We start from the raw sequence: 26,759 nt of genomic DNA, 5'->3' as shown, positions 1-26,759 counted from the left end.
GTACAAGCTGCTGGCACACCTAAGTCGCTGACACAGCCAATACCTTCCCATACAGCCAGCGTCTCTGGGAAGGGGCAGCCTTTGTTTGAAAGAGAGATACACAAGGAAACATCCCCTGCGCCAGGTTTTCCCTGAATTCCCCAGAAGGGACAAAACTCACCTACTGAACTTTTATAGAATTTACAGCCATGCGTGTGTTGCTCTAGAAATCATACAAATATGCACACAGAGAAGGGTAGAACTCTTGCTTGCTTCTTCTGGAACTTCTAGCCAAACCGAGCTGTTAAAACGACGGTGGTGTGAGCCATCTTTTCCGAATTCTCAAGCGACACTCGTGAGAGAAGACTAAGTAAAGAGGCCTGCTTAAGAGGATGACCACCCTGTCCTCCCCAAAAGGCACACCTTGCCCCTGCGCCGCACTTACTTCTCCTGGAAGGGAGGTGCTTCCTTCAGGGCTGGGGCTGCCCGGGGAGCAAGCGGCACAGCGCAGCCCCTGCCCACGGCAACACCTCGCACCGGGGAGCGGCACTGGAGGCACCCGGGCCGAGAGCCGCTCACCGCTCCGCCGGCACGGCTGAGGGGAGCTGCGGGAGGCAGCTGAAGGGAGAGGGGGAGCGGCGGAGCGGCGGTGTCCCCGCCCCGGCCCCGCCCCCGCCCCACCAACATCCGGGTCTCCGCCGGCGCCGCGGCGCCGCCGCCCGCTCCGCGTCCCGGGGAGGCGGCGGGGCTGGGAGGGAGGAGGAGGCAGCAGCGAAGATGGCGGCGGCGGTGGGGAGAGCCGGCTCCTTCGGCTCCTCTTCTTCTTCCGGGCTCGGCTCGGCTGCCGGCTTTTCCTCCGCCGCCTCTGCGGCCACGGCCAACAACAACAACGCGGAGCTGCGGGCGGGCGGCGATGAGGACGATGGGCAGAACCTCTGGTGAGCGCCCGCCCCGCCCCACGGACCCGGGCGCGCTGGCCGCCGCCGCCGCCCTCGGAGCGCCTCGGTGTGCTGCGGGGGGCGAGGGGAAGGGGGCTGGATAATCCCCCCGCCCCCGCTGGCGCTCAGCCCCCTCAGTCACTGAGCTGGGGGGGCACCTCCCCTTGGCAGCGGCAGCTCCTGCCCTGCCCCCCGCCCCTCATGCCGTAGCCCCCCATCCCCAGGAGATGGCGAGGGTGGGGACCGGGAGGAAGCGGGAGACCCTTCCTAAGCGCTGTCGTCTCTCCGCGCCAGGTCCTGCATCCTCAGCGAGGTGTCCACGCGCTCCCGCTCTAAGCTGCCTTCGGGGAAGAACGTCCTCCTGCTGGGTGAGGAAAGCATCCTGATCCCTCTCCCTTCCCCTCCGCGCACTGACTGAGGAAAGCATCCCGATCCTTCTCCCATCCCCGCCGCACACCGGCTGGCTGCTGAGCCCTCTCTTGGGCGCCTGGAGCTTCCCTTGTTCAGCGCCCCAAGGGAGGGGGGGTCGATGGGTGGCAAGGCGCTGTCTTAACCCTCCCGCTTTCCTCCCTTGCATGGCTGTGCTTCATTTTGGAGATGCAGTGTCCGCAGATGCTTTGGATACGCCCCTCATCGTAGGTACCTCGCCACAATACCCTCGCTGTCCTTCCCCCAGCCTGGCTCCATGGGTGGAGATGGCTTGGATGGGGAGCTTTTATTGTCTCTCTCCCCCGTGCGCCTTGGCTTCGGGGGGCGTGCGGCTCCCGAGCCCTCCATGCTGGAGCCGGCCGTGCCGCTTTGCCGGCGCTCGCGGTGTGTCATGCGGACACAAAAACTGCTTCCGTGGCCCGGGCGGCATCAATGACGGTGCTGCCTGCGGGCCGGAGGGCGGGGAGGGCCCGGGGAGGGCCGTGCGGGCTCTGCCCTGCCCTGCCTGCCCTGCCCACTCGCACCCAGCGCGGCGGCACCAGCGGCAGCGCTGCCTCCCCGGGATCTCCACCCAGGGCCTTAGTCCAGCCTGGCCCTGGGCAAGGTGAGAGCTACGGCAGGGGACTTTGATAGGGCGGTAATGAGACACCCAGCTGCAATTCACTGGTGAGGGAAAAAAGGAAAATGATACGTCAAAATTAAAAAATTCATGGAGGAGAGAGAGAAATGGATGCTCTCAAGTGTGTGTGTGTATGAATATATTATTGCTATTATTATTAGCATGGTGGGTTTTTTGGTTTTTGTTATTTTGTTTTGGTTTGTTTTCCTGAAAGACTATTAAATGCTATTACTAGTAGACAACGTAACGAATGCAAGTGGATGCATTTATAACTATCTCCGTCTTCCACTCCTTTTGCCAACCTCTGTGTGCCCAGAAAGAACCCTGTTAATGTTTGGAAACAGGGTCAAAACTCAGTAAAGATATTCCTGCAGACTCTGTGCCCACTACGTTTCTGCATAGTCTTGTGGTTTATTCTCTCTTGAGGTTTTCCAAGTTAGGCTTTTTTTTTCCCCGTAATCCTAAAGCAATCACTGTGATCCTTTTCTTCCTGTTTTGATAAGCTGAGTGGTTACTTAAAACTGAGAAGGAGAAGACTGTGCAAGGATGATAGGATGGTCTTCTGAAGCTCTTACAAGGCTTACTACCCTTTAATTTGTTGCTTCGTATGTTATGTAATTAAGAAGGATATTGAGATTGGAAGTTGCAGTGATATTAAACAAAGGAAAGATTTCATAACGATTGACAGCTTTTTATGTGACACTTTGAACTAAATTGGATGATTGTCCTTGCTGAAGTTGGAAGATTCTTCTTCAGGCTGTGATCCTTGTCAAGAAGATTACACTCCTTGTTTTTCCTCTCTCTTCATAGTCAGGTAATCCTTAGTGCTCAGTAACTGGTGACTGCTTCCTTCAGAGCTAGAAAGGGTATCATAGATTGTTTCCAAGTGCTCATTTAGTTTGTTCTATTCAACCTGTTGTATATAAATTTTCTTCTTTATAATTTATGTAGAGCTTACAGAATCACTTAATCCAAGACCTTTTTTCCTTTACTTGACTGATGCATTTTTTGAAAAATGTGCAGATTTGTAGAAGAAATTCTAATTCTTGCTTAGAAATTGTGTTTTCTAGAAGGCCTTGGTCCAACGGGGGGCAAAAGGCAAACTTGGCCTCTGTTTAGGAAAAAGAACATCAGATCTGAGGACTGGCCACTGAGGAGCATGGCCATGTTTTCTGTGAGAATACCTAATCTTTGTTGTTCACTTACAAGTCATGATGCTGCTCCTAAAGCACACTGGCACAGGGAAAGGAGAGCTCTTCTGGATTGGATAAGTGAAGTTCTGTCTGTTTGGATTCTTGAGCTGTGTTTGCAGTTTCTCTGTTATCTCACATTTCCTCTATGTTCAAGCTTTTTTCCTTTAGATAGTTTTGTCCTAACTTTTGTTATTAATACAGATCACTTCTTGCCATCATTCTTTTCAGTTTCTTTATACTTTCAATACTTAAAGCAAAAGGTGTAAAGCTGGCCAGCATCTTGATGGTTTTCACTCATTTTGTGGCAGGAAAATATTTGTATAAACAGTATAGTGTTTATACAAATATTTATGTAAACAATGCTTATATAAATGTTTGTATAAACAGTCATAGTGATCAAAACTTGCCAGGTGAAACGTGATATATAGTAACAAATGAGTGCTTATTTTCAATAAAATTGCGTTAAAAAAAATTCCCCTAAGCCTTTAACATCCCATCACCCCAAAAAACCAACCAGAAAAACCCACCATGTAGTGTTCTTTTGTTTGCTAGGACAGGTTTTCTAATTTGCCTACAGCATTTATATTTTTCAAACAGGGCATATAGTTGTATGCCTAGTTGTTCTGGGAACCTGGCTGTGTCTGGCATGCTAATTCTGCTATTTCAGAATTTATTTTTAGCTGTGTTAACATCTCATTTTTAAGAAGCTGGAAAGCAACTGGAGTTATCACAGACATAACTAAAGGAGCCTGGAATGCCAAATGTTAATCTCTAGATATGGCACATAGTTTTGTGAAGTGAAGTTTAACATATAATGTTGGTAATCATTTGCTCAAAATCAGCCCAAAATTAATTGAGTTATGGTTTTATTTCTCCAAAGTAGTTTCACTTGCAGACATTTTTTCAATAACTATTTTTCTTTAAAGTTTAAACTCTGATTGGCACCACATGTGGCATGAAAACTTCTCATCTTTCTGTTCTTGTATGAACAAATAATGAAAGTGCAGTCTTTTCTAAACTTTACTGTAAGTCACTTGTGCTCTGATTCCTAAGCAATTCTGTCATAGTGGCTGTAGCTACCTCGTTTAGCAAAGTCTACCAGCAGAAAATATAAGATGTCCATTCCTTCTGAAGGAAATTGAGTTTTCTCATTGACATTTCTAGCTTTTTTTTGCAGATAGCCATAGGAATGTGGTTTTGTTGCATTTGCTTCATTTTTTCTTTTTTTTTTTTTTCCTCCTGGACTGTCTCTTCTTCTCACTTGTGTAATAAAGGTAGTTGATAGCAGGAGATGGTTTTCATGATGAGAAAACTGGTGCTTATAACTGGGAATTCTCTTGTTTATTTCCTTTCTGGTATATCAGTGGATGGAGTAGAGGGGAGCAGCTGACAGCTCACCACTGCAGATTATGGATGGAATCCCTAGTGCTGTAGAATGTGTGAAGGCTTGGATTCAGAGACCTGAACTAATCATTTATCCAATAAACTGCAGCATTCATTCAAGCAGTAATGTTCAAAGTCATTTCAGGATGCACCAGAAAACAGGCTCCCAGCTGGCAAGTGAATTGAATAGTTGTTTTCTGTCTGACTTTGTATTTCATACATTCCTCTGTCTCTGAAGCACAGCAATATTCTTTGCCTACAGTTTTAACAATTTCAAACCATCCAGTGACACTTGTCCTCCTAACTCTCTGTGTCTGTATTGCAGTTATGCTTCTGCTGAATCACTAGTGGGTTTGGATTTTTTATGCATTTTACTCTACTTGATGATAAAAGCTTTGAATTTAATGGGCAGTGAGAGTTCAGCTGCCTTGTGGCCACATTTTCTCTTTACCCCAGACATCTCAATTCCCAGGGCCAGGCCTGATTTTGGATCTTGGAGCTGTGTTCCTGTCCAGTGGCTGTAAGGATGCTTGGGAAGAAGTTTCCACAATCCACGGCTAATTTACAGGCACACTTTTCTGTGTGTACTTGTACCATTTTCTGCAATAACAGCCATTCCCAATATATCTTCAAGAGCAAGTTTAGTTGCTGCTTTCTTCTAGTGGACATGTGGAATATAAAGAACTTGAAAATTAAGTTTTGATACAGCAATTTTCATGAATATATAAAATCTGCTTACTTACATTTGTATTCAACACTATAAAAATTAGTTTTCTATTTTTTTCCTGTTCAGATAGCTTCACTGTGATCATTTAATCATTGAAACTGATAAAATACTACTTGCTCATACTGTCCATATTATTAAGCACAAACATTTTAAATTCCCTAGTACTGAAGAAGTTAACTCAGAGAGCTTCTTTTTGTCCTCTTCTTGCAATGAATTCACCTTCTGCAGGCAATGAAAGCCTTCCAAATGTAGTCAGATTGCGTTTAGGTCAGCAGAGTTATGCTTCTAAAGTGTCAATTGTTTTGATGGGGCATTGACCTAGATAAAATTCTACTTGCTTGTTTCGTAGCTACATTTTTTTAGAGTTAGGTAGTACTTCTTTGTAGTGTCCTTCCTTCTATAATACCCTTCCAAAAATCCAGAATTACATAGATACTTTGTAGTAGAAGCCACTCAGAACAGTGTGGAAAGTTCTGAAATTCTTGCATTGCATTTATTGAAATTTATCTCTTCATTCTCAGAGGTGCTGCTAGTTACTGGGTCTATCTCAGAAATAGCTCCAAAGGTGAAGAACAGTGAAAGGAATTGTGCTTCTATGTTCTCCAGGCGGGTTAGCGGCAGGAGTACCAATAAAGGTGTCCTGTGGATAGTAACATGGGATTATTCTATTTTGGTAGTGAACCTGGATAAAATACACTAGACAACTTGCTGCTATGTTAAAGGAGAAGGTTTGAATTAGGAAAGGATGCTGTTCATTCACTGTAGAATTCTCTGCAATATTTGCGTTTCTCTGACTGTGAGTCTCTCAGGTAACCCTGTTACTGCTGTCTGTTTCCACAGTCAGGCTGTGTATTCTTGGGGTGCAGAACATGGCAAAAGACTTGCTGAAAGAGTTTTCTACAATCTCCTTTCTGTCATATTGAAAGGCAGAAGTGCAATTTAGGTGCTCCTCAGAAAAGTTATTTAATTTTTCAGTGCCGCAAATATACCAAGTGAATTGTATGTGAGGGGAAAGACTTATCTGGCAGAGTAAAACCAACTTGGAGGAGGAGAAATTTTTTATTCAATGGGTAAATATAAATTTAGTGGCAAGTTATTTGTAGACTTGTTATGGCCTACTTATTTTGAACTTCCATGTTGGTTTGAGAGATTGTAAGTATCTCATCAGCATAATTAATTTTGTTCGTTAGCTCTCTGAAAGCAAACTAAATTTGGCTTATTCTGATTATTTTGGTCTTGTTCTGTAAAAGGCATCCTTCAATGAGCATAGAATGTGTAAACAAGCCTCTTTCACTAATATCCAGCTGTAGAAAAGGCAGTTATTAGCTTTTGACAAGTATTTTATCTTGAAAATAGCTGTAGTACACGTGTTTGGTTCTAGTAGGAAGAAGACCATTATGTCTCTACACTACTGTATCAGGATTCAGACATACCACAGGTCGTGGAATAGTGATTGCTCTGGGATTCTGGGAAGGCATTTTAGTCCCACTTGATAACTCATGTTTAGACTTGGTGACTTTGTTCTATGATATTTAAGCAAGGTATGGTTTTTTCTATTAATAAAAATATTAAATATTTTATGTTACATGTATTAGATGTTCTGAGTTGTTCCACCCAGAAGCCATCTTTTGCATTGTAAAAAGTATAAAGCTAATTCGCAAAAGTATGCTGGGGGTGTGGGGTGTGCAGAAGATGTTAATTAGGACCATTATTTCTAGTTTTGCTTGGCCTTGTTTGAACATGTTTTTTTTTAGAGATGAGTTGTAGAATTCCCATATCAAGATGAATTTTAATTGATGGGTTTAAAATGCAAAAAAAAAGTCTCATCAAAAAACCACTAACTTTATAGATTACAAATGAGTAAGGGCATGCAGGGATTTTCAGTGAGCTGTTGAAAAAAATATCAGAGCCCTGGATCGAAGAGGGGCAGGCTACCAATACTGATGACACAAAAGAAATGTTCACATCTTGCTTCTTTGCCTTGACATATTTTAAACACACTGGACACTTTACAATGGAGAAACAATTTAAACAGTCAAAGCTCATGTCTGTCCTGGACATAACACATTGATTGCTCTTCCATGTACAGGTCTCTGTGACAAGTAAGAGATGTCTTGTTATAGGACCAGTGAAAATCTACTTCTCTTTTCATTTCCTAAACTGAAAGAAATGTGGAAGTAGCATGAGTAGTAGATGTTCTGAATTTTAAAATGTTTAATTGAAAGTTTGAAGAAGTTCTGTAGTAGAGAGCCTAAATCCTCTCTAAAATGATAATTTATGGCTGATTAGTTGGTGTAGCAAGGTGTAGTTAAGTGCCTGCTTGCCTGCAGTCACAGAAGGAGATTCATTCACCTCATTGCCTACCCTTCCTGTCTGGGGGTGATCGTTCTGCTAAATTCTGTATTGTGGCCAATCATTTAGTGAATCTTGGTTTTTTTGCTCACTAAACACGCTTTTTGCCTGGAGTAGTGAGAGGGGAGGGAGCTGGGAAGGAGTTGTATTATTATAGTTTCCTATATGTTTGAGGACAGCAACAAGAATGATGTCAAAATCTGTTTTGTGGACAGAGTAGCACCTTGGACAGTGGAGCTTTCTCAACCCCAAACTCAAGCCCATCAGAGGAGTGAAGTAGTAGCAGTGTGCAGATAAAAATGCGACAGCGTTTGTTTGAGTATAAGACTTTCCATTTTGTTAACAAGGCAGTGAAATACTGTGTGTAAGCAGATTGGTTTGGCTTTGTTTCAGCTGCTTCCTAGCCTGACTTTTGTGCAAAATTAAATCTGTTGTTTCTCCCTTACTTGTGTTCAGCTTTGGTGCAGAGCACTGCTTGCTAGAAACATCACTTCTGTTTCCTCACTGTTGTTTTAATGTATGAGTGCAGTTTGCTATAATTTTAGTTCTTTAGAATTTACTCTGCAAACGGAGGCCTTTTAATCTTATTTGCAAAAGAATAATGCAAAATCAACCTGAATTTTATTTTAACTTGAAATTCTGAATAAAAAATTCAGATTTTTTTTGCTCTGTGGGCTTGTGTATGGAAGTAAATTGTTAATTTAATTATCCCACACTTAGAAATAAAAAAGCTACAGGATTTTCCATCTTAAAATTCTGAAATGGAGGATGATGACAGTTCTTTTGGAAGGTGCATAAAGCTCTGTTTTATGTATTGCTTCAGTAGCACTTGGAAAAAAGTTCTGTTTCATAATATTAATATGCAGTGATGTTTGAGCCTAGGGAATATGAAATTCTCCTTTTGCATAGAATTAAGCAACATTACTTTTTCGTATACTTTGGAGATATCCAGAGACAACAAAAAAGGATAAATATGCTTAAATGTGTTAAGGTTTGTAATTTCAAAAGCCATATATTATATGTGCATATATGTATTGTTACTGAAGTTTTTTCAAAACATATATACTTTTATATAAGTCCCAGGTAGTACTTCATTCTAATTGATAAGTATGTTGTGCATTATCCATCAAATCTCAAACAGCTGATAGACTTTAATTTCCTCGCAAATACATCCCTCTCCTCCAAGGGGAGAGAAGGTTCTGTACACACTAAAGACATTACAATAAAACATTAGAGTTTTGAGAAGTCTTCAAAGCTAACATTACTTGTACTTAGAATTAATTTGAGAACAAGATTTCTAATAACTGCTTAGGAGTTTTAGACCAACACTAGTTTAAGATTGTTTTGTATTTTGATTTTCTTGCTGAGGAATAGGTACAAAGCAAAATTCTACTGCTGCTTTTTCCTAGCATAACTAGGTAAATGACTTTTCAAGTAGTTTTTATTGAAGACTTTAGGTTGGGAAAAAATAATAACAAGGATACAAATACATTTGCAGTTGTCATGATTTTAAAAGGTATATGCAACATTCTTCACATAGATAGTAGAAGGAGATGAAACCTCAAGTCTTAGCATGTTGGGTAAGCTATTGTGGGGTTGGACTAGATGACCCTTAAAGGTCCCTTCCAACCCAAACTATTCTGTAATGATTCTATGTTCTGTTGACCAAGACAGTTATCATTTCCTCACTTTTTATGATCAGGTTTTTGGGCAAAAAGGAGGAAGTCCTTGTGTCATAAATGATGGTCCTATTTTTACTTTCTCACAGCTTCTTAAATAATACTGACTCTAAATTGGCTTAAATATGTCAAGAGCTCTGGATCTCTCATGGAATAGGGCACATTTGGCTGGGCAGCTATCCTGTATTCATGCAAGTGGGACATCCTGTTTATAAGCTAGTTGGTTTATATATTACTAACTTCAGACTTCACTGATGCATCATTCCTGCTCTCCCTAGTGAAAGATGAGCACTACTCTCTGCATGCAGTAACTTGTGCAGCACAGTTGCGTATGTCAGTGATCCACCTGCCTGATCTTGATGTCTTGAAATGGGCAAATATTTGCTAAGGAGAAGAGAGTAGACAGGCTTCTTCATGGAACAGATTGAATCCAAGTAGTTCTGTGATGGAAGGCTGAAATTACTACTGTGAGTGCATATGTGTGCAGAGGTACTAATTTTACACCAAATCAACTTGTCTTATGCTGTACTGGTAAAATTTCTTTCAGTGTAGGGGGGAAAATAAAATTCCAGCTCTTACTTTGCCATAAGGTATAAATTTAACAGTATGGAACTCCAGTTTATTTTAGGCATTTGGAAATACAGGGGTGGAGAGGAAATGACATAACGCAACACAGAGCCATAATAAGTAAGGGGCTTGGGGGATGTATATTTCAATTTTGCTTGTGTTGCTTAGCATGAGCACTTTCTAACAATAGTTGTCTAGATGTTAGTATCTGTATGTTTTAGTTTAGACTGTTTAAGTGTATCTTTTGTCAGGTGTAGAATTTCTTTTATTTATAGAATAAAATATAGAACTTCTTTTATTTATATTCTTTTTTTTTAGACTTGTCGCAGCTACTTTAAGAACTGGTAGATACACTTCACAGGAGATACTAAACTTTCCCAAATTGAAGCAAGATGAAATCTTTATTTTCACCTATATGTGAATCAAATTAGTATGCAAGAGAACATAGCTGGAAGTCAGCTGTTCTGAGAAACTCAGAAAGCTCTTAAGTGCAACCCCTCATTAAAAGGAATAACAAATTTGGATTTTTCTTACCTGTTGAGCCTTCTGCTGGCATGAATTAATTGAAGCTGCCAATTCAAAAAGGTAAAATAGCACAATGAATCATACAGACATTGTTGGCAAAAGTTAAAGCAGCTTTATAACATGTCAGAGCAGCAGCTAATGAAGTCTTCTCAGTTATTTGTAGATGGCAATTTTAAGAAGCTTGGATAAGTACAGAGGTGAGAGCAGAGGAGGAATTGTAATTCATCTATGGTGATGAAGCTTGAACTGTTCACTTCTTCATCAGAATTATTTATAAGATTCTTATAAAAAGAGGGAAAGCTTGATACATGAATAGAAAATAGTGCTCCTTTTCAATGGTTGTTTAAAACTAGCTGTAATTGTTTGCTCAAGTACATCTTGATTTAATACAGGAACTCACAAGTGAACCCTTAAATTATGAAAAAGTTAGTGATACAACTGAATTTTTATTTAACTTGTCTATGCTTAATTAGACTTTGAACTTCAAGTCTGTTCTTATTTCTCTCTCTCTCAAAATGTATTTCATTTAAAGTAGCCTTTTCATTCCATCATCTTTTCAGTCCATAAGACACCTTAGAGTAAGCTGTCTTATGTTTTCCAGTGTTACTGAAATATGAAAGCAAAGCTTACCTCTAAATTGAAGAGTTCATGTAGCAATCTTGGGGATGATACATTAAGAAAATTCAAAATCAGTCTGTCAAAGTATGATTTTTGTGGTCTTTCCAGTGGTTATAGCTATAGTGTTTGTAATGTAGCCTTAGTGTCATCTGTAAGATCATATTCAGTTCTCTTTAAAGGGAAAACATCATTATGTTTAGCAGTGAAAATTACTGCCCTTGAACTTTTGTCTTTGTTATATGGTTAAAAGCAAGAGTTTAGACTCTCCCTCTATAGGAAAGACTAGGGCAAAAAAATTCTGTTTGACACAAAATTGATAATGTGCTTCTTAGGGACCTACAATTAACCTTAATTTTATAAGCTGTGAGTGAGTTTCAAGAATTTTCTAATGTCTGTTACATGCTCATCATACTGCAAATTAGAGGAGAATAACCAACTGGCTAAACCCTGCTTTGTGTCCAAATTCAGCTTCATTATTCTTTCAAACTGGAAAACTGCACGTGGAGTTTTCCTACTCTGAGACCTATGACTACAAATAAAGTTTTTCAAGAAGGTTCTCTGGCAGTAGTAGAGGTGTTTACATTGTGCGTATGCTGTGAGGTTCAGTGATTATCCAACCTTGCTTTGGAGGGGAGAGAATAGGAGTGAATGGATCTGGGTTGCAGGCTTATCTCTCTGCTATCCAAATACACACACATGCAATGGGCTCACTATTTGTCACTTCTTTTTGAGTTTCTTGAGACCTGTAACAGGGAAAGCATTCAAAGAAACCAATTCATTAAAGCTGAGGTAATAGATTTGCCTTATTCAGTGTGCTGGGAGCTTACTGTGAATTGAATTTTACTTTAGAAAAACTTTGTTACTGCTTTGGTTGTAGTTGAAAGACTGAAATTATTTGAGGTGTTTAGCTACTCCTTAGCATATCCTTCTAAAGATGGGTATAAGAGCCTGTATCAGATAGCACAGTTAGTGCCATAATTGCATTTATCAATGACTAGAAATAATATTTGAAGCTGAGACATGCACTTAGAACAGATGGATGATTTGGGCAAAACCTGCTGTATTTCAAAACTACAATGAGCTCGGTCACCCTGTTGGGATAGGGTTTTCTTCTTGCCCCGGGTGGTTTTTAATATGTAACTGTGATTAAAGAGTGAGTGATATCTTACTTCTGTCTCTCCAGGTGAAGATGGAGCAGGTAAAACTAGCTTAATAGGAAAAATTCAAGGAATAGAGGAGTACAAAAAAGGAAGAGGAATGGAGTATTTGTATTTAAATGTGCATGATGAAGACCGAGATGGTAAGTCTGTATTTGTAACAATATCTTAAACCAGTTTGAAAGCAATGGTTCAGTAGTGTATATTTGAAATTACAGTAGGATGTTTTTCTGTCTTTATAGTATGCAGGAGTCCAGTTTATGCCAGAAGTGATTAGTATCATAGGGAAGTTTGTCTGTGTAATTTCTTCAGTAGGTACCATGAATGACCACATAAGAGGTAGAGGAGGAGAGGAACCTGTCAAAAGAAAAAACTGAAAAGACAAGATCAGGGAAGCAGACTTAGCTGCAACATTCTGAATAGATGTTGTTCCTCAGGCCTAGAGGAGAAGGTGCCCAGGCTCCTATCTTCCATTTCAATTACTGTGGCAAGTAGTAATTCTTTGCCTTGCTGGCACACAATCTGCAAGACTCCTGTCATGGATTGATGGGTCAGAGCTAAAGGCAATTTAAAAAATAAACAAGAAAATCCAAAAACTTGGGTGATGGTATGGCAAGAAAGTAAAAAGTATGTTTAAGATCCTGTTTAATATTCCAATACCTGGAGTTATGGGGTGTGAATAAGGTTATACTGGAGGCTTTGGAGAAAAGGTTTTTTTTGTGTATACTATAAAAAAATCCCAAATATGTAGAAGGAAAACCAGAAGACATTGGCTTTTTTTTTTTTTTTTTTTTTCTCTGAAGTCACCTGCTTTCCTGACATTCATGTCTGGGTATTGGTCTCAAAGATGACTTGGAACCAAATTTAAGAAGATTGGGAGTTTGATTGAGAACTTCTGTTACAAGTAATAAAAATTTACCTGAAGGGAAAATGTAATTATATTAAGCCAACTAATGTTGAATCAACAGCTCTTCCTTAACTGCTCAAGTGTTTGTGAATTTGTAGTGTGGTATTTTTGGGGAGGAAAAACAGTGGAATGGTCTGTTTGTATGGTGATTGTCCTTTTGCAAATTGGAAAAGTAACTAATCTGTTAAGTCCGTCTCAATCACTAAAAACTTGCAGTTCTTCAGTTATTTTGAGCGGCCAAGGTACATTCTGTATACTCCTAAGAGTTATCTAGGCGTGTCACATGGAATTTGAAGGAGAGATGACAGTACTTGGGAGCTGAGCAGGCCAAGGGCCACAAAAAGATGGCTGAATTCACAGTTCTGCTTCTCTAAGTTGTATCTTGAAGAAAACGTGTTCCTGCTGAAAAATGGTGAACAACTATTTTGGAAATGTTGAATGCTTTCTCTGGATCCTCCATTTCAGATAATGTATTTAAGATCTTCAGTTATCAGCCATTAAGCATCAGGGTTTGAAAGAGGAGGAGCTTGTCTCCCCAGAAGCTGCAGTTTGCTGTGTCGTTATGTATGTCCAATTGACTGATAAAATGTCATCTACTTCTTCCTTGTAAAGAAAAATGTCCAAAGAGCATTCAGTAGCCGTTACACAGTGGTGTGTTTCAAGTAAATCTCATTAATTTTTTTTTTTTTTTTTGGTAGACCAAACAAGATGTAATGTATGGATTTTGGATGGTGACCTGTATCACAAAGGTCTTCTTAAATTTGCAATGGAGGCAAGCTCTCTAAAGGACACTCTAGTTATGTTGGTAGTAGACATGTCTAGACCTTGGACTGCACTGGATTCTTTACAAAAATGGGCAAGTGTTGTAAGAGAACATATTGACAAGTTAAAAATTCCTCCTGAAGAAATGAAAGAAATGGAACAAAAGTGTGAGTATTCTGTAAATATATGGGAATCCATTTAAATATGCTTAATGCTTTCTGCACCATTTAATCTCTTCATTGCAGTCTTTTTCATTCTTTGGAAGTGTTATTTAAAATTAGAACTTACCAAGCAAGTCAAGCTTCAGATCAGTCTCAAGTAGCTATATGAACAATACTAGTACTTCTTTCTAACAGAATAACACTGTAGGGGGGAAAAAACTTTCAGAATGAACACAGCTGAAATTACAGTCTTGCTTTTTACATATTTTTCCAGATAAGATTGACCAAGCAAAAAAAAAAAAATTAAGCATTCAGTCTTTTGTTTATTTATTTAAAGGCTGATCACTACCTCAGCTTCTTAACTATTCCTGTAGTTAGCCAGTTAGAGAATCTGGAACCTGTTCTGTGCCTGTCAAAAAAGTAAATGTTGGGATAATTTGGAGCAGCATGGCCATGTCTGGGCCCTTTACACTTGAAGAGTTTAGCATAATTATTATTGATATTAATACAGCTATATGTTTGTTGCTCTGTCAGTGTCTTCTTAGTTTTAAACATGCAGAAAAACCAGGATTTTGCAGGATTTCTTAAACTGTCTGTCTGAACTCACATTATAGCTCCGTATTACTTTTCAGCAACCATTTGTTTTTCCCTTAGGGTAATAAAGTCTTTCCCATTCATCTCTTGGTGAATTACTACAAGGAAGAGCATTTGAGAAAGCTGTGTGTTGATCAAATAGCATGATTAAACTTTCTCTTTAAGTCTGAAGTTGCACTCTAACTGGTACATTCTTCAGCAATGAGTGCTTGTTCTAATTTAGAAATGTAGGTTGTAGCTGTGCTGTGATGAAGTGGAATGTGAGGTGACAGTTGTAGATACTTTGGAATGAGGAGATAGGAATATTAGTTGTTTTGTTTGTCCCTTTAAGAGAGAGATTCTTCTAAGGGAAGTATCATCCTTGGGAATCCTATCTTCCAAAGAACTTGCTTAGGTAAGAGCAGCTGAGCTCTCTTGGATGTGTTTTTTGGTTTGGTTTTGGATGTTAGTGTATGTCTATTAAACATCTCCTCAAACACTTTCAGGATAGGATTTGGCTGGATAAAAGTATGGATACAGTATCTATGTTATCAAAGGTGTGTAGCTGATAGTTTTGCTTCTTTACTTGACTGAGTGAACAGAAAAGTGAAACTCTACAAATTCCAGAAAATGTAAGCAATGAAATGAGTCAAGAAAAAAACACTTACTCCATTTAGTTTTGTCTGTTTTGGTTTATCGTCTGGTCTAATTCTTACAGGTATAATTATTCTGAACATTGGGAATAACAGAGGCACTGGACACAATCCAGATGTGACTGGAAGCTGTTTTTTGTTTTGATCCTGTTGTGGTGTGACTTCATGCATTGCTAGGCGGGCAGGAGCTTGACACTGCAAGAAGGAGGAGGGAATGTTGCTTGCCTGACTTTTGGCTACAGGGTCCTGCTTGATTCTTGTGTGAGGCTCAGTGCTTCTGAGAGCTGATTTAGCTTGCCACCAGGACTGAAATCTGCTGAGGGTTTGTGTGTTGTTTTCTGGAGGTGTGCTGCTGTGTTTGTATTCTAGCAGCTTAACTCCACTCAAAGACAGGCCCTGGGAGGATTGGAACTGATATGGAAAGGCATTTGGGGATACATAGCAGATGTGTGTGAAGGGTAGAAATAGCTCTTCAATGAATTCATGTGTGTTTAATGAAATTGTCTTTCTAAGGAAAACCTGAGATAGTACTCCACAGTTTTGGAGCTGTGATGTACTAAATCAATCCTCCTTTTTACTGCTTTCCCTGCTTACATAAAGATTAGTATATTATGATCATAGAGTGGGAATTTTAGGAATCCACTGGAGGATTTATGCAGTTATCCCAGAACAGACAGGATACTGTACAGGAAAGACACTGTAGAGTGACTGACATATCATAGTGAGAACTCTGGGTTTCAAATGCATTCAGTTAATTTGGGAGGCTCTCAGAAGCTCTTCAGACCAGAATTGAAGTAGTAGCACTCCCTGAATCAGAGCTTGACTTGACAGTTTGAGATAATGTGTGCATGTGCTCTTTGTTATTGTGAACTCCAAGATCTGCAGAAAAATTGAATAATCTTGACCTAATACAGATTTTCCCTCTAGGGTGTTGAAACAAATCTTGCCCTGTTAATTGCACAGATGCTTTTCTAGGTATGAACTCAGAAGGCTTCAGTCAGTTTAGTGAAGGTCGCAGTGGATTAACACAGAAATGAGGATGTTCTGGAGTAGTTCACTGCCCCATGCATGATGTGGCTGAGCTGCCTTGCTGCCTGACTTCATTTGCTGAATCAGGATGTGCTACTTATGGAATACTAGTCAGTAGTTTGGTTTGGTAGAGCCTTGTTTCTGCTGTGTGGAACAGGACATGTGATGTGAAAGGTACAGACATTTTATGCCTCACATTGCATCCCTGACTGTAGGAGTAGTAAGTGACCGTGTAATTAGAGGCTTGGGTGTGTGCAGCAGAACATGACAAGGACTTGCAACAAGAAGTAGGGAAAACAAAGAATGTAACTTACCCTGCTTGCTACGTTTTAAAGTAATATCTGATAGTTTTAAAGCATACCAAATGTTTAATATGCTATTAACTATTACAAAGCTAGTTAGTAAGTAGTGTTTGTGTATTATTTTTTGTTTATTACTACTACTGATTCACTGTACAGAGAGTGAAGTGTGGACAAAAGGTCTGTAGGTAAAATCTGCTATACAGTAGCAGCTAAGCAGTTTGTGTAAGGTTTAATTCTGTTTATTTTTACAAACTGTTCCATTAACTTTGCCAAGAGGAATGGAAAGAAACTTACCTCCTTTAGGAAACAGATCAAACAGTAATCGTTGGAACTGCTTAGTGGCTCCACAGTGATAAAATAAAAATGGTTTAATGTTGTCCTTATAGACAGTTTTATCTGATCATATTCTTCTGGTTGCTGATCAGCAGATATCAGACTTGCTAGCTCTCCCTTGTGCTGCACAGAGCCAACAGCTAGTCAGGACTAGGTGCATGCTCCATTTCTTCAACACCAAGATGCAGAAATACTGTACAATCAACAGTGCTAGAGATCAATGGCAGTGGAAATCATTGTTGAAATAATAAAGTAGCTGATGTTTTAATGTAACTTTTTTTACTTTCAGTGGTAAGAGACTTCCAGGAATATATAGAACCAGGCGAGGATTTTCCAGCTTCTCCACAGAGAAGAAATACTTCATTACAGGAAGACAAAGATGACAGTGTGATTTTACCCCTGGGTGCAGATACACTAACATGTAACTTAGGCATTCCAGTAGTAGTAGTTTGTACAAAGGTTTGTTTCATCTTTTAGGTTTTTTGCATATTTTATTTAAGTAACTCTGTCAATTGTGGATTGGGGTGGGAAGCACATGGTTATTAAGTTATTCTGAATACCTCTCTTAAGAACTCTTTAAAAGTGTTTAATATTGAAGGTTATCTTCTGGAACCCCTCATTTAATGTTATTTTGGAATTAGCTTTTCCTTTAGTTCTCCCAGTTTTCAAGGAATTGAGAAATACCTCAGACTTTGTTTTGCTTACAGAAATGAGCTAGTCAATAAGCAACTAAAATTCCCCTCGATTTTCACAGTCCTCCATATTCTGAAGATAGTGGTTTGTTAAGTTTTTTTCCATATTGCTTATATTTTTCTGAAGACTATTTGAGAGTTGTAGTTAGCGAAGTGCTACACTATTAACTTTCCTCAGTTCTCAGGGTGTTTATGGGATATGTTTTGGTTTCTGTTAGATATGTAATCATATTCTGAATGTAAAGAAAACAATGGTGTGGTTCTCCTGTGGATATTTTTTATCTGGTTTTGTTATTTTTTCCCCCCTGGCTCCTCAGTTCTCATTGGCATTAAGCATACTGCATCTGTAGCCTCTGCTGGCACCCAGGGAAGGCATAAGCTTCTTGATGCATATGCTGTTCCTTCTCTGGAAGGCTAACCCTCTCATTTGAACAGCACCTTTTTTTCCACCTGTTAGTTTTCTGTTACTCCTCTCCCTACCCCCAACCCTTTTTTCTTTTTCTGCTTCCACATTCCTTGCTTTTGCCTCCCTTTGCAAAAAGCTAGTTAGTAACTGGGTTAAAAACACTGTCTTTTAATACCACAGTGTGTAAAAAAACATTGGGTAAAAAATGGTGATGTCATTTAGTGGTAAGTTTTCAACAGAGACTTTGAGTTACTGCATTGGAGTGGGGAGGGAAAGGGAATGAAAAATTCCAGTCACTTGAACTCTCGTTAGTGCTAACCCCCGTACATTTGATTGTGCTTCTAAACTATCTTAGCAGGTTTTTGTTTTACTCTGCACTACCCCACCCCACTCCAGCTCCCTTTCCCCTTGTGAACTGGGTGTATAGCAGCACTGCTATTTTAGCAGATGACTAAAAGCAGTATATTTATTTTGTATTTATTTTGACAGTGTGATGCCATCAGTGTTCTGGAAAAAGAGCATGACTACAGAGATGAACACTTCGACTTCATTCAGTCACATATCAGACGGTTTTGCTTACAATGTATCCTTAAACACATCATAAAGATGATATAATTACTCAATTCAATATTTAAATAAATTATGACAAGCTTAAAAGAATAGCTGTGTCTGTACCAAAGTGGGATGCAATTCTTTTTACTGTAGCTGGCAGTCTGCTTCAGCTACCCTTATGAGCAATGTTGAATTAAACTTTTCTGTTTTCTTTTTTTTTAATAGAGCTGCAAATGTTTCTAGCATGTCCCCTCACCCTGCATTTCTTTATTGCCTCCATTTCCATATTTAGGAGTCAGTTTGCGGAACAGCGCGTCTTAGCTGACAAGCTCTCTAAAATAACAACAAGATAATTCATTTAACTATGATCTCGCTCCAGATGCACATAAGGAATGTTATTAATTTTTTCCCAAATATGCAGTCTCTTCCATGTTCAGTAATTCCGCAGGATGAGGTTATCAGGGAAGGAAAGAAGTGTGAATTGCTGTAGGCAAGGTCCACTGACTTCTCTTGGTACAGAGACAATGCACAGAAGCTGTTGCTGTGCTATTATTATTTTTAAACTTCAGTCTTGTAGAAGTGTATAAAATACTCTCTCGTGTTGTTTAGTCAGCTAGACATGCTGAGATCTAGATTTTAGATGCCAGTAACATGCCCACATTGTGTCATCATTTGTGCTGTGGTGAAGGGAAGCTTAAGTGTTATTGGAGGGACAGCAGGTGACAGATGGAAAAATTAGTTCAGGAGCCAGAGACCTCACTTGAAATGGCACTTCTTGCAAAGGGCTTCCAAGACCTTAATTTTTCAATATGGAATTATGGGTAATTGTAATAACTCTTGCGTGTGGAGGAAGAATACAAAGTATTAGTAGGGATTAGCCTCTATGATTGCATATGCCATGTACAACTTGAAATTCTGTTCTAAACTTCACTGAATAGTAATCAGACCCCATTATATAACTTTCTTGTAGGATTAGAGTTGCAGGCATGTGGAAATAAATTAGGGAGTTTAGTATTTTTATAATCCCAAAGTAAAAATTACTCTTTTATTACCCCTGCGCATAAAATGTGTTAATTTGATACTGAACCATGCTGGAATACTAAGCACTCTCTTGGTCTTTTAGTAACTGATATACAGTAAACTCATTTGCCTTCATTTCCTTTAAAAGCAGATCACTGTATAATGTAAGAATTTGTTCCCCTAATTAAAAAACCCAGATGGGAAAGTGGAAGATCTTTGGCATTTTTGAAGCTAGTAGTGTTAATGCTGCAGTGTGTGTATTGCAGGGTGGAGTAATCAGAAGATATAAGGATATGGCATGAAAATTTTTGTTCTCTAAAAGCAGAAGACTGTTTAAAGGCATCATAGTAAAACCACTGGTACTGGGGGGCTTTGAAATTGAGAAGAGCCTTTATTTACTTGAAAATCAATAGCTGAGTTGGCCTTAAACAAATGCAGAAAGAAAGATTGATTTAAATTACTTAATAGCTTATTTCACAATGAAGTGTTGGAAGTTATTTGACCTGTTTTGCTTTGGTTTTGTGTTCCCTTTCAAATTTCTACAAAGTAGATGACCCTTTTTGGATAGTTTAAAGATTACTTTACTATCTTTTACTAGCCACTGAACTAAGTTTTCTTTAACAAGTTTATTCAGATGGGGCAGCGCTTATTTACACTTCAGTAAAAGAAAACAAAAACATTGATTTAGTGTATAAATATATAGTCCAGAAGTTGTACGGATTTCCTTTCAATGTTCCAGCTGTTGTTGTGGAAAAAGATGCAGTATTTATGTAAGTTATCTTCACTATTATGTCTGTGACTACGAAATATATCTGTGCAATACTGTAAAGCTGCATTTAGAGCCTTTTCTGGTTTATGCTTTTTGAAGTCCCATGTAACATTCTCATGAGTTGGAGTTTGGTGAGTGCCAGTGGTTGAAGATTACAAACACTCGCTGCTCCAAAGGGAAGTGTTAAGCCCAGAGATTTTTCTCTTCTCTGTTATGGTGACCCAGTCTCTACCTACTTGTACTGATCAATAACCAGCTTGCACAGGAGAATGGGCACTGTGACAGCTTTCCTGGCTTTGTGTGCAATTCAGGAGTACATGCAGGAATAGTCTGAAGTAGCAATAGGATTTTAAGCCAAATAATCCTTTCTCTAGTCCTGCAGGTTGGGATAATGACAAGAAGATAGGAATATTGCACGAGAACTTTCAGACACTAAAGGCAGATGACAATTTTGAAGATATCATAACAAAACCACCAGTCAGAAAGGTAAGCTGAGATGTCTTGGCATTCAAATTCTTTGCTATTTATTTGCCTGTCAGTTTTTTGTCTGTTTCTCTTTTATTGAGACTATGCTGCCAGCTTATTATAAGTGTGATGTACCATATGGGGTGTTCTTATTTTGTTCTTAAAGTTATTCTTTAGTTAACAAAAAGAGATAATTATACATTTTTGTTCTGTATAGCTCTTACTCAGCTTACACCTTTTTTTTCTTCCACTGTTACATTGTTCAAGACTACAAATAGACTTTTGCTTTTAAGACATACTTGGTATTGAAAAGGTTAAATGTGATTTACATGTTTCTGAGGTTGGGTTGGTGTTTTTTAAGAATGTTTCATTTTGCTCTGAGTTGCTTATAACTTCATAATGCCTTGTGGTTTTTCTGGAGTATTTAAAATAAGAAATCTTGAGACAGTGCAAAATCAAAAAGAAACATGTTGAAACAGCTTCTACATATAGTCAGTGTATTTTCCCTTGTACCATCTAACAAAAGGCCTTGACAGAAGTACCTGTAAACATGCGAGGTTATTGAACAAAATGCCAGCAGCAGTGGACTCCCATGCACACAGAAGTTATTGAAGGCAAATAATTCAATGACTTTTTCCTAATAAAGCTAAGATTTTGTGATTGATCTTATTTTCAAGTGGGAATTGTTTTAGCAGAGAAGAGTAATGCTGTGTCTTTTCTTTAGGGAAGATAGCAAGACATGTTAAACAGATATCCAAGGAAAATAAAACTGACAATAGCTTTTTTACATGCTTATAAACTTCAGACCTCGATTATAAGCTTTTATATTGATATTTGCCATGCTTGTTTGAGCAAAATTTTGGATGAGCTTCTTTGGAAGGACAGTGCTTGCAATTTGATGCATAGTACTGGGATCTGAGATGTCTGTGTCCAGGTCCTACACCAGTCTAATGCAACACAGGTGCAGAGTTATGTTTGCCATAGTGCCATATAGGTAACTTTATAGTTACCTGTAAAGTCATACTGAGGTGAGGCCTCAGTAAATAACAGAGACATGGGCATGATGCAGAGTGTGTGCATCCATGAATTTCTTACTGATCCTGAGACCCCTGAATGTGCCTTGTAACCATTTACTTCATTCCTCTTTTACTGAACATTTTAATGAACTTTTTAATGGGTCTTTCTACAAATATATCTACAGCTTTATGCCTGACAGGTCAAAGGAGTTAATGATACTTCTATTTCACATTTAATTAACTAAATGGAATTATGAGGCAGCAGTCTTAAATATGGAAAGCGTGATGTGCAATCATCATAGTATTTTATATGTGTACTTCATTATTGAATGTTTTAGTTATATTCACCAGCAGATAAAAAAGAAAATAACTTTCTTTCTGTCTGTCTCTCTGTCTAAATTATGCTCATGTTTTTGTATTGCAGTTTGTTCATGAAAAAGAAATTGTAGCAGAGGATGACCAGGTGTTTCTTATGAAGCAGCAGGTAAGTTTTATAAAACTTATATAAACTAAGCAATAAGAGTTTAATTTAACTACATTCCAAACACAAATTTGGGGTTGTATTCTTAGTCACTGTAATATCTAACACTTCGTGTGTATGTTTGTTTTTTTTGCAGTCACAGTTGGCAAAACAACCACCTACTGCTGCGGGAAGGCCAGTGGTTAGTAATAAAAATTTTAAGTATCATCACATGAAAGTCATTAGCTTTTATATATTTGGAGGGTTGCTTTTATCCGCACTGTCAAGTATTGCTTGATCTAATTGTTTTAAACTACATAGTATTTAAAGTCTCATAGTGCTCTAAAATTACAACACTTCCCAGTGAGTCACGACACCTTTTATTGACAGAAAGGGCTAAATGTCCTGCCTTTTCATATGTTAGAATTCATTTATGGTCAGAGGCACTACTGAGTAACATGGATTTTCAATTTTCTCATCAGGATGAAATGAAAAGTACATCTAGTGCTTTAGTTGCACTAGAGTTAATAGTTTTAAGAATGTTCTATGAGTGTGAAAAAATTCTGTACACAATCAGCAAAATCTAATTCTGTGTCATTGCAGTTGCATGAGATACTACATTTAAAAAACAAAAGCTTAGGAGGGTGAGAAATTACAAAATGCTTCATTTCATGTGTTCTTACACTTTGGGTTTGGTGGTTTGTTGTTTTTTGGTTTTGTTTTTTCTAATAGGATTCCTCACCAAGGGTTCCTGGTGGATCTCCTAGGACACCAAACAGATCTGTAACATCGAATGTTGCCAGTGTTACACCTATCCCTACTGGGTCAAAAAAAATTGATCCCAATATGAAAGGTACCTTTTCTTATGCGGGCACAAATGCAGCTGGGGAAGTAAAATAATTGCTTTGCCCACTTGCTTTAATATGCTTATTTTGATTGATTAACACAGTAGAAAATCTGTGGTGGTTTTGTATTGTGGTTTTTCTTCCCTTCTCCCCCTTGTAGCTGGAGCTACATCTGAAGGAGTCTTGGCTAACTTCTTCAATAGCCTTCTGAGCAAGAAAACTGGTTCTCCTGGTGGCCCTGGTGGTGTTGGTGGCAGTCCAGGAGGAGGTGGCACTGGGGGTGCTGGCAGCAACTTACCACCATCAGCAAAAAAGTCAGGTATGATTAATGAGAAAAGATTGACTCAATCTAAATGGAGTGATGGATTATTCCTGTTAGTATACTTTATCAGAAGTATGAACACTACTATATTTAACAGAATGCTTTATGTATATATGCTTTTATATTTTATATGACTTTTTGCTTTTGTTTTCACAGCAGTTTAGTGTTGCCTTTTTATGGCTTTCAGAGGAGCAAAAAAAAAAATTTTGCGTAGTTGTTTAAACATGAATCATGTCTACATGAGTTCCTCATTTCTTCCTTTTTTTCCCAATATCCAAATAAAATGGCTTATGCCATAAGCCTCTTCTAATCTTATTCAAATAGGTTGGGACTGAATTTCAAGTTTATTCTTTTAACAATACTGTCAGTGTCAAAATAGCTTTATTTTCTCTCACAAGTGCTCTAGCTCTGATGTAAGGAGCACTTCGAGTTTGGTGATAGCCTGTAAAAATACTTACGTGTTTTCTTTTGACAGTTATTTATATATGAAGTGGTTAATAATTATTATTAATCTAAAAGTGTTTAATAGTGACTGTGCTAAAGGTAGATGCAGGACTATTCTAGCATTTCTTGCTATTCAAATTAAAAGTGTTTCTGTATTACTTAAGAGCATGTGTACACGGACAGCTTCCCTCCCTGTTTCCCCAGAGGTTAATAATGCAGCATTTAGGGGAGAGTGCTGGTGTTTCATTGGTACTTCACACTTCCCACTAACATTTTGTATAGATTAACTCTGACTTTTTTTCACCCGTGCACACTTCCGTTTTCTAAGTGCAAAACTCAGTTGGCTAAGCAGAGTTTGAGTGCTTACTAATGTGCTGTAGGCAAAGTCAGCAGTGCCAGTTTGAACAACATATGGAGATTGTTCAAACAAATGCAGCTGATGCAATATGAGGCACAGAGAGCACCCTCTGAAAAATCCTGTGGGGAGTGGCTGGCAGCAGTTTTGGGTGATGCCAAGCAAACAGAGGCAGCACTCCAGAAAAGTGTTCTGTCTGGGGCTGTGGCAGAAACTTCAAGGACAGAATTTAATAATTAAGGAGCAAAACAGTTCTCAGGAATTTCCTAATATGCAACAAATTAAGGGTTAGAGTATACCTAGTTTAACATCAGAAAGGACTATATTTTCAGGGAATTGCCATAAATACAAATATATTTGGCTTAAACGCAGCCTCTTCATATGTTGTTTTAAGTGATATGTATGGCACTTATTCTTCAAATCTGAAAATTGTCTGTTAAGACACTAGTTTGGGATTTGAGAATTACTTTTCCCTCAGCAGCTGTGTCAAATTCCTCTGTTAATTAGTTGGAACAATCGCTGCTTTGATTCTGATACAGTATTATTTTTCGTTAGATGTTTTGAAGAGCAGCATAGTACATCTGGCAAAAATTACCTTTATGGATAGTTCCTGTTAATTTGCATCTTCAGAAAGGATACTGGAACACTGCTACAACCACACATGCATCAGAACATTCCTTTACAGATGCTATGTACACTTGTCACAACATTGGAGTCTTAATACTGCTCTGCCTGTTCCCATGTTGTCTCCTCCATTCTTGCTATAGAACATAGTGGGATAGAAACGTAGACTGAGGAGTAAGAATTAAAAGGGTGGGGGGAAATGGTGTGTTTTGAGCTTGAATTAGGTTAGAGTGTGGTTGCACAAATGTTTGTGCCATTCCAGGTCAGGGAGGAGATAAGTGGGTGAGGAGAGAAAGGGATTTGCCATCTGCAGGTCTATGTGAACCAATGAGCAGTGGTGTCATTTTTATGCTGACCAAATACACAAAACTGACTTTACAGGGCTTGGTGAAACCCCTGATTTTACATTCATTGTTATTTCAAATACAAATTATACAGAAAATTGTATAGAAGTAGTCATAACTGCTAGTTGTAGTAGTCTTCTGTATTTCATACTTTGAGTCTTCATATACTGGCAATTATATATATAACTATGGAAGTTGCTTTAAGAAATTGGAAATACAAAAAGATGTGACTTTCTGCTGTTTCTTTCTGTTTCTTCTCGATTTTGGCCTTATGCCTTTACTCTGAACCCAAAGCATGCAGTAACAATTACTGGGATTTGTCTGATTTGAGAATTGAAGAGATTATAGGCTTTTCATAAACATGACTGAATGATACACATTTCTTTTGTAGGTCAGAAGCCAGTTTTAACAGATGTTCAGGCAGAATTGGACAGAATTTCACGAAAACCTGAAATGGTCTCTCCTACATCATCTACATCTCCCACAGAAGGTGAAGCATCTTGAAGACACCAAATAAAAAAAATTGTTCAGTTTTCTGGGATAATTCAAAATTGCCTCTGCCTCTTCCTTCAGTGACTGGAACTAAAGAACTGAAATATCTTTCAGAACACAAACCATTGATGTCTGTCTTTCTTTCATATGTGTTGCCCAACTTTACAAAAGGGAGCTGTACAGATGGAAAACGGTTATCACATTGTGTAGGAGCACTGCTCACAGTGCAAAAATAGTGAATTAATTTCTTTTTTCTGGGTTTTGTTGAAAATTCAGTGTAATTCTGTAAAATTGCAAGTATGTCCACTTAAGTGATAGGGGTTGCTTAGAGCAGGAAAACTGATACACACCACAGGCACTTAATTTATATTGATTTCTCAGTCTGTTAGGTACGTTTAATACTATCTTAAATAGATTAACCTTTACATGAGAGAACTACTGCTAGTTTTTGCAAGAGAAAAATAATTGCACAAATCTGTAACAACAGCAAACTCCAGTTATATTTTACACTTCATTGGGAGTATGGTTGAAAAAAAAAGTCTGTTTGATCTCCACTGAAATTCACACTGCATTCAAAAACCTGTGCAAAAATTCATTCTGGGCATAAGACTAAATTAGTGGCCAGGGTTTTTTTTTTTTTTGTTTTTTCCTCTCTGATTAATTTCAGACACTGAATAAAAGATGTATAAAGAAAAAGCAGAGGTTAAATGTACAGAATATCAGTATCCAGATTTGTCTATATATATATGGCTCAGCCTTAATGTCCCCCACTATGTTTCCCACACTACTTATGGTTTAAAATTGGTCATCAAAACTGTAATCAGTTAATAAAGTATTCTCTGCATTCAAATTTAAATAACTTTCATTGAAGCCATGGTGTTCTTGTTCGTTTTCAATTAAATCTGAGGATGTGGTGTATAACATCTTAAAACATGCTTTTATATTTTTATCCCTCAGTGGAAAACATCACTGGCAGATATTTAAATTTCCCTAAAACATTGCTTTTGGAAGGAAGGGCATAAATCTGCTGTGTTTGTTTCTAGGAGTGAAACTAGCTTATCTGACTT

General features: G+C 38.7%; 1 protein-coding gene across 2 annotated transcripts; it reads left to right on the top strand.

Moving 5' to 3' along the window:
- Positions 1-677: 677 nt before the first annotated feature.
- Positions 678-26,551, top strand: DYNC1LI1 (dynein cytoplasmic 1 light intermediate chain 1). Of its 2 annotated transcripts, XM_085051185.1 has the most exons (14): positions 678-917; positions 1,212-1,285; positions 1,521-1,556; positions 12,193-12,309; positions 13,772-14,002; positions 17,176-17,345; positions 18,474-18,567; positions 20,191-20,326; positions 20,700-20,811; positions 22,231-22,290; positions 22,424-22,468; positions 22,999-23,119; positions 23,272-23,430; positions 25,592-26,551. In XM_085051185.1, the coding sequence occupies exons 1-14, from the start codon at positions 757-759 to the stop codon at positions 25,702-25,704; spliced, it is 1,629 nt and encodes a 542-aa protein (XP_084907311.1). In that variant the 5' UTR covers positions 678-756; the 3' UTR covers positions 25,705-26,551. The 2 variants fall into 2 exon arrangements, with proteins under 2 accessions (XP_084907311.1, XP_084907312.1); XM_085051186.1 differs by lacking the exon at positions 1,521-1,556 and having other exon boundaries at positions 722-917.
- Positions 26,552-26,759: the final 208 nt, after the last annotated feature.

The sequence above is a fragment of the Lichenostomus cassidix genome, chromosome 2 (genome assembly GCF_008360975.1).
Source record: "Lichenostomus cassidix isolate B80296 chromosome 2, HeHo_3.0, whole genome shotgun sequence".
NCBI classification, from domain to species: domain Eukaryota; kingdom Metazoa; phylum Chordata; class Aves; order Passeriformes; family Meliphagidae; genus Lichenostomus; species Lichenostomus cassidix.
Note: the sequence above shows the minus strand (reverse complement) of the source record. Positions and strands in the feature narration are given on the sequence as shown.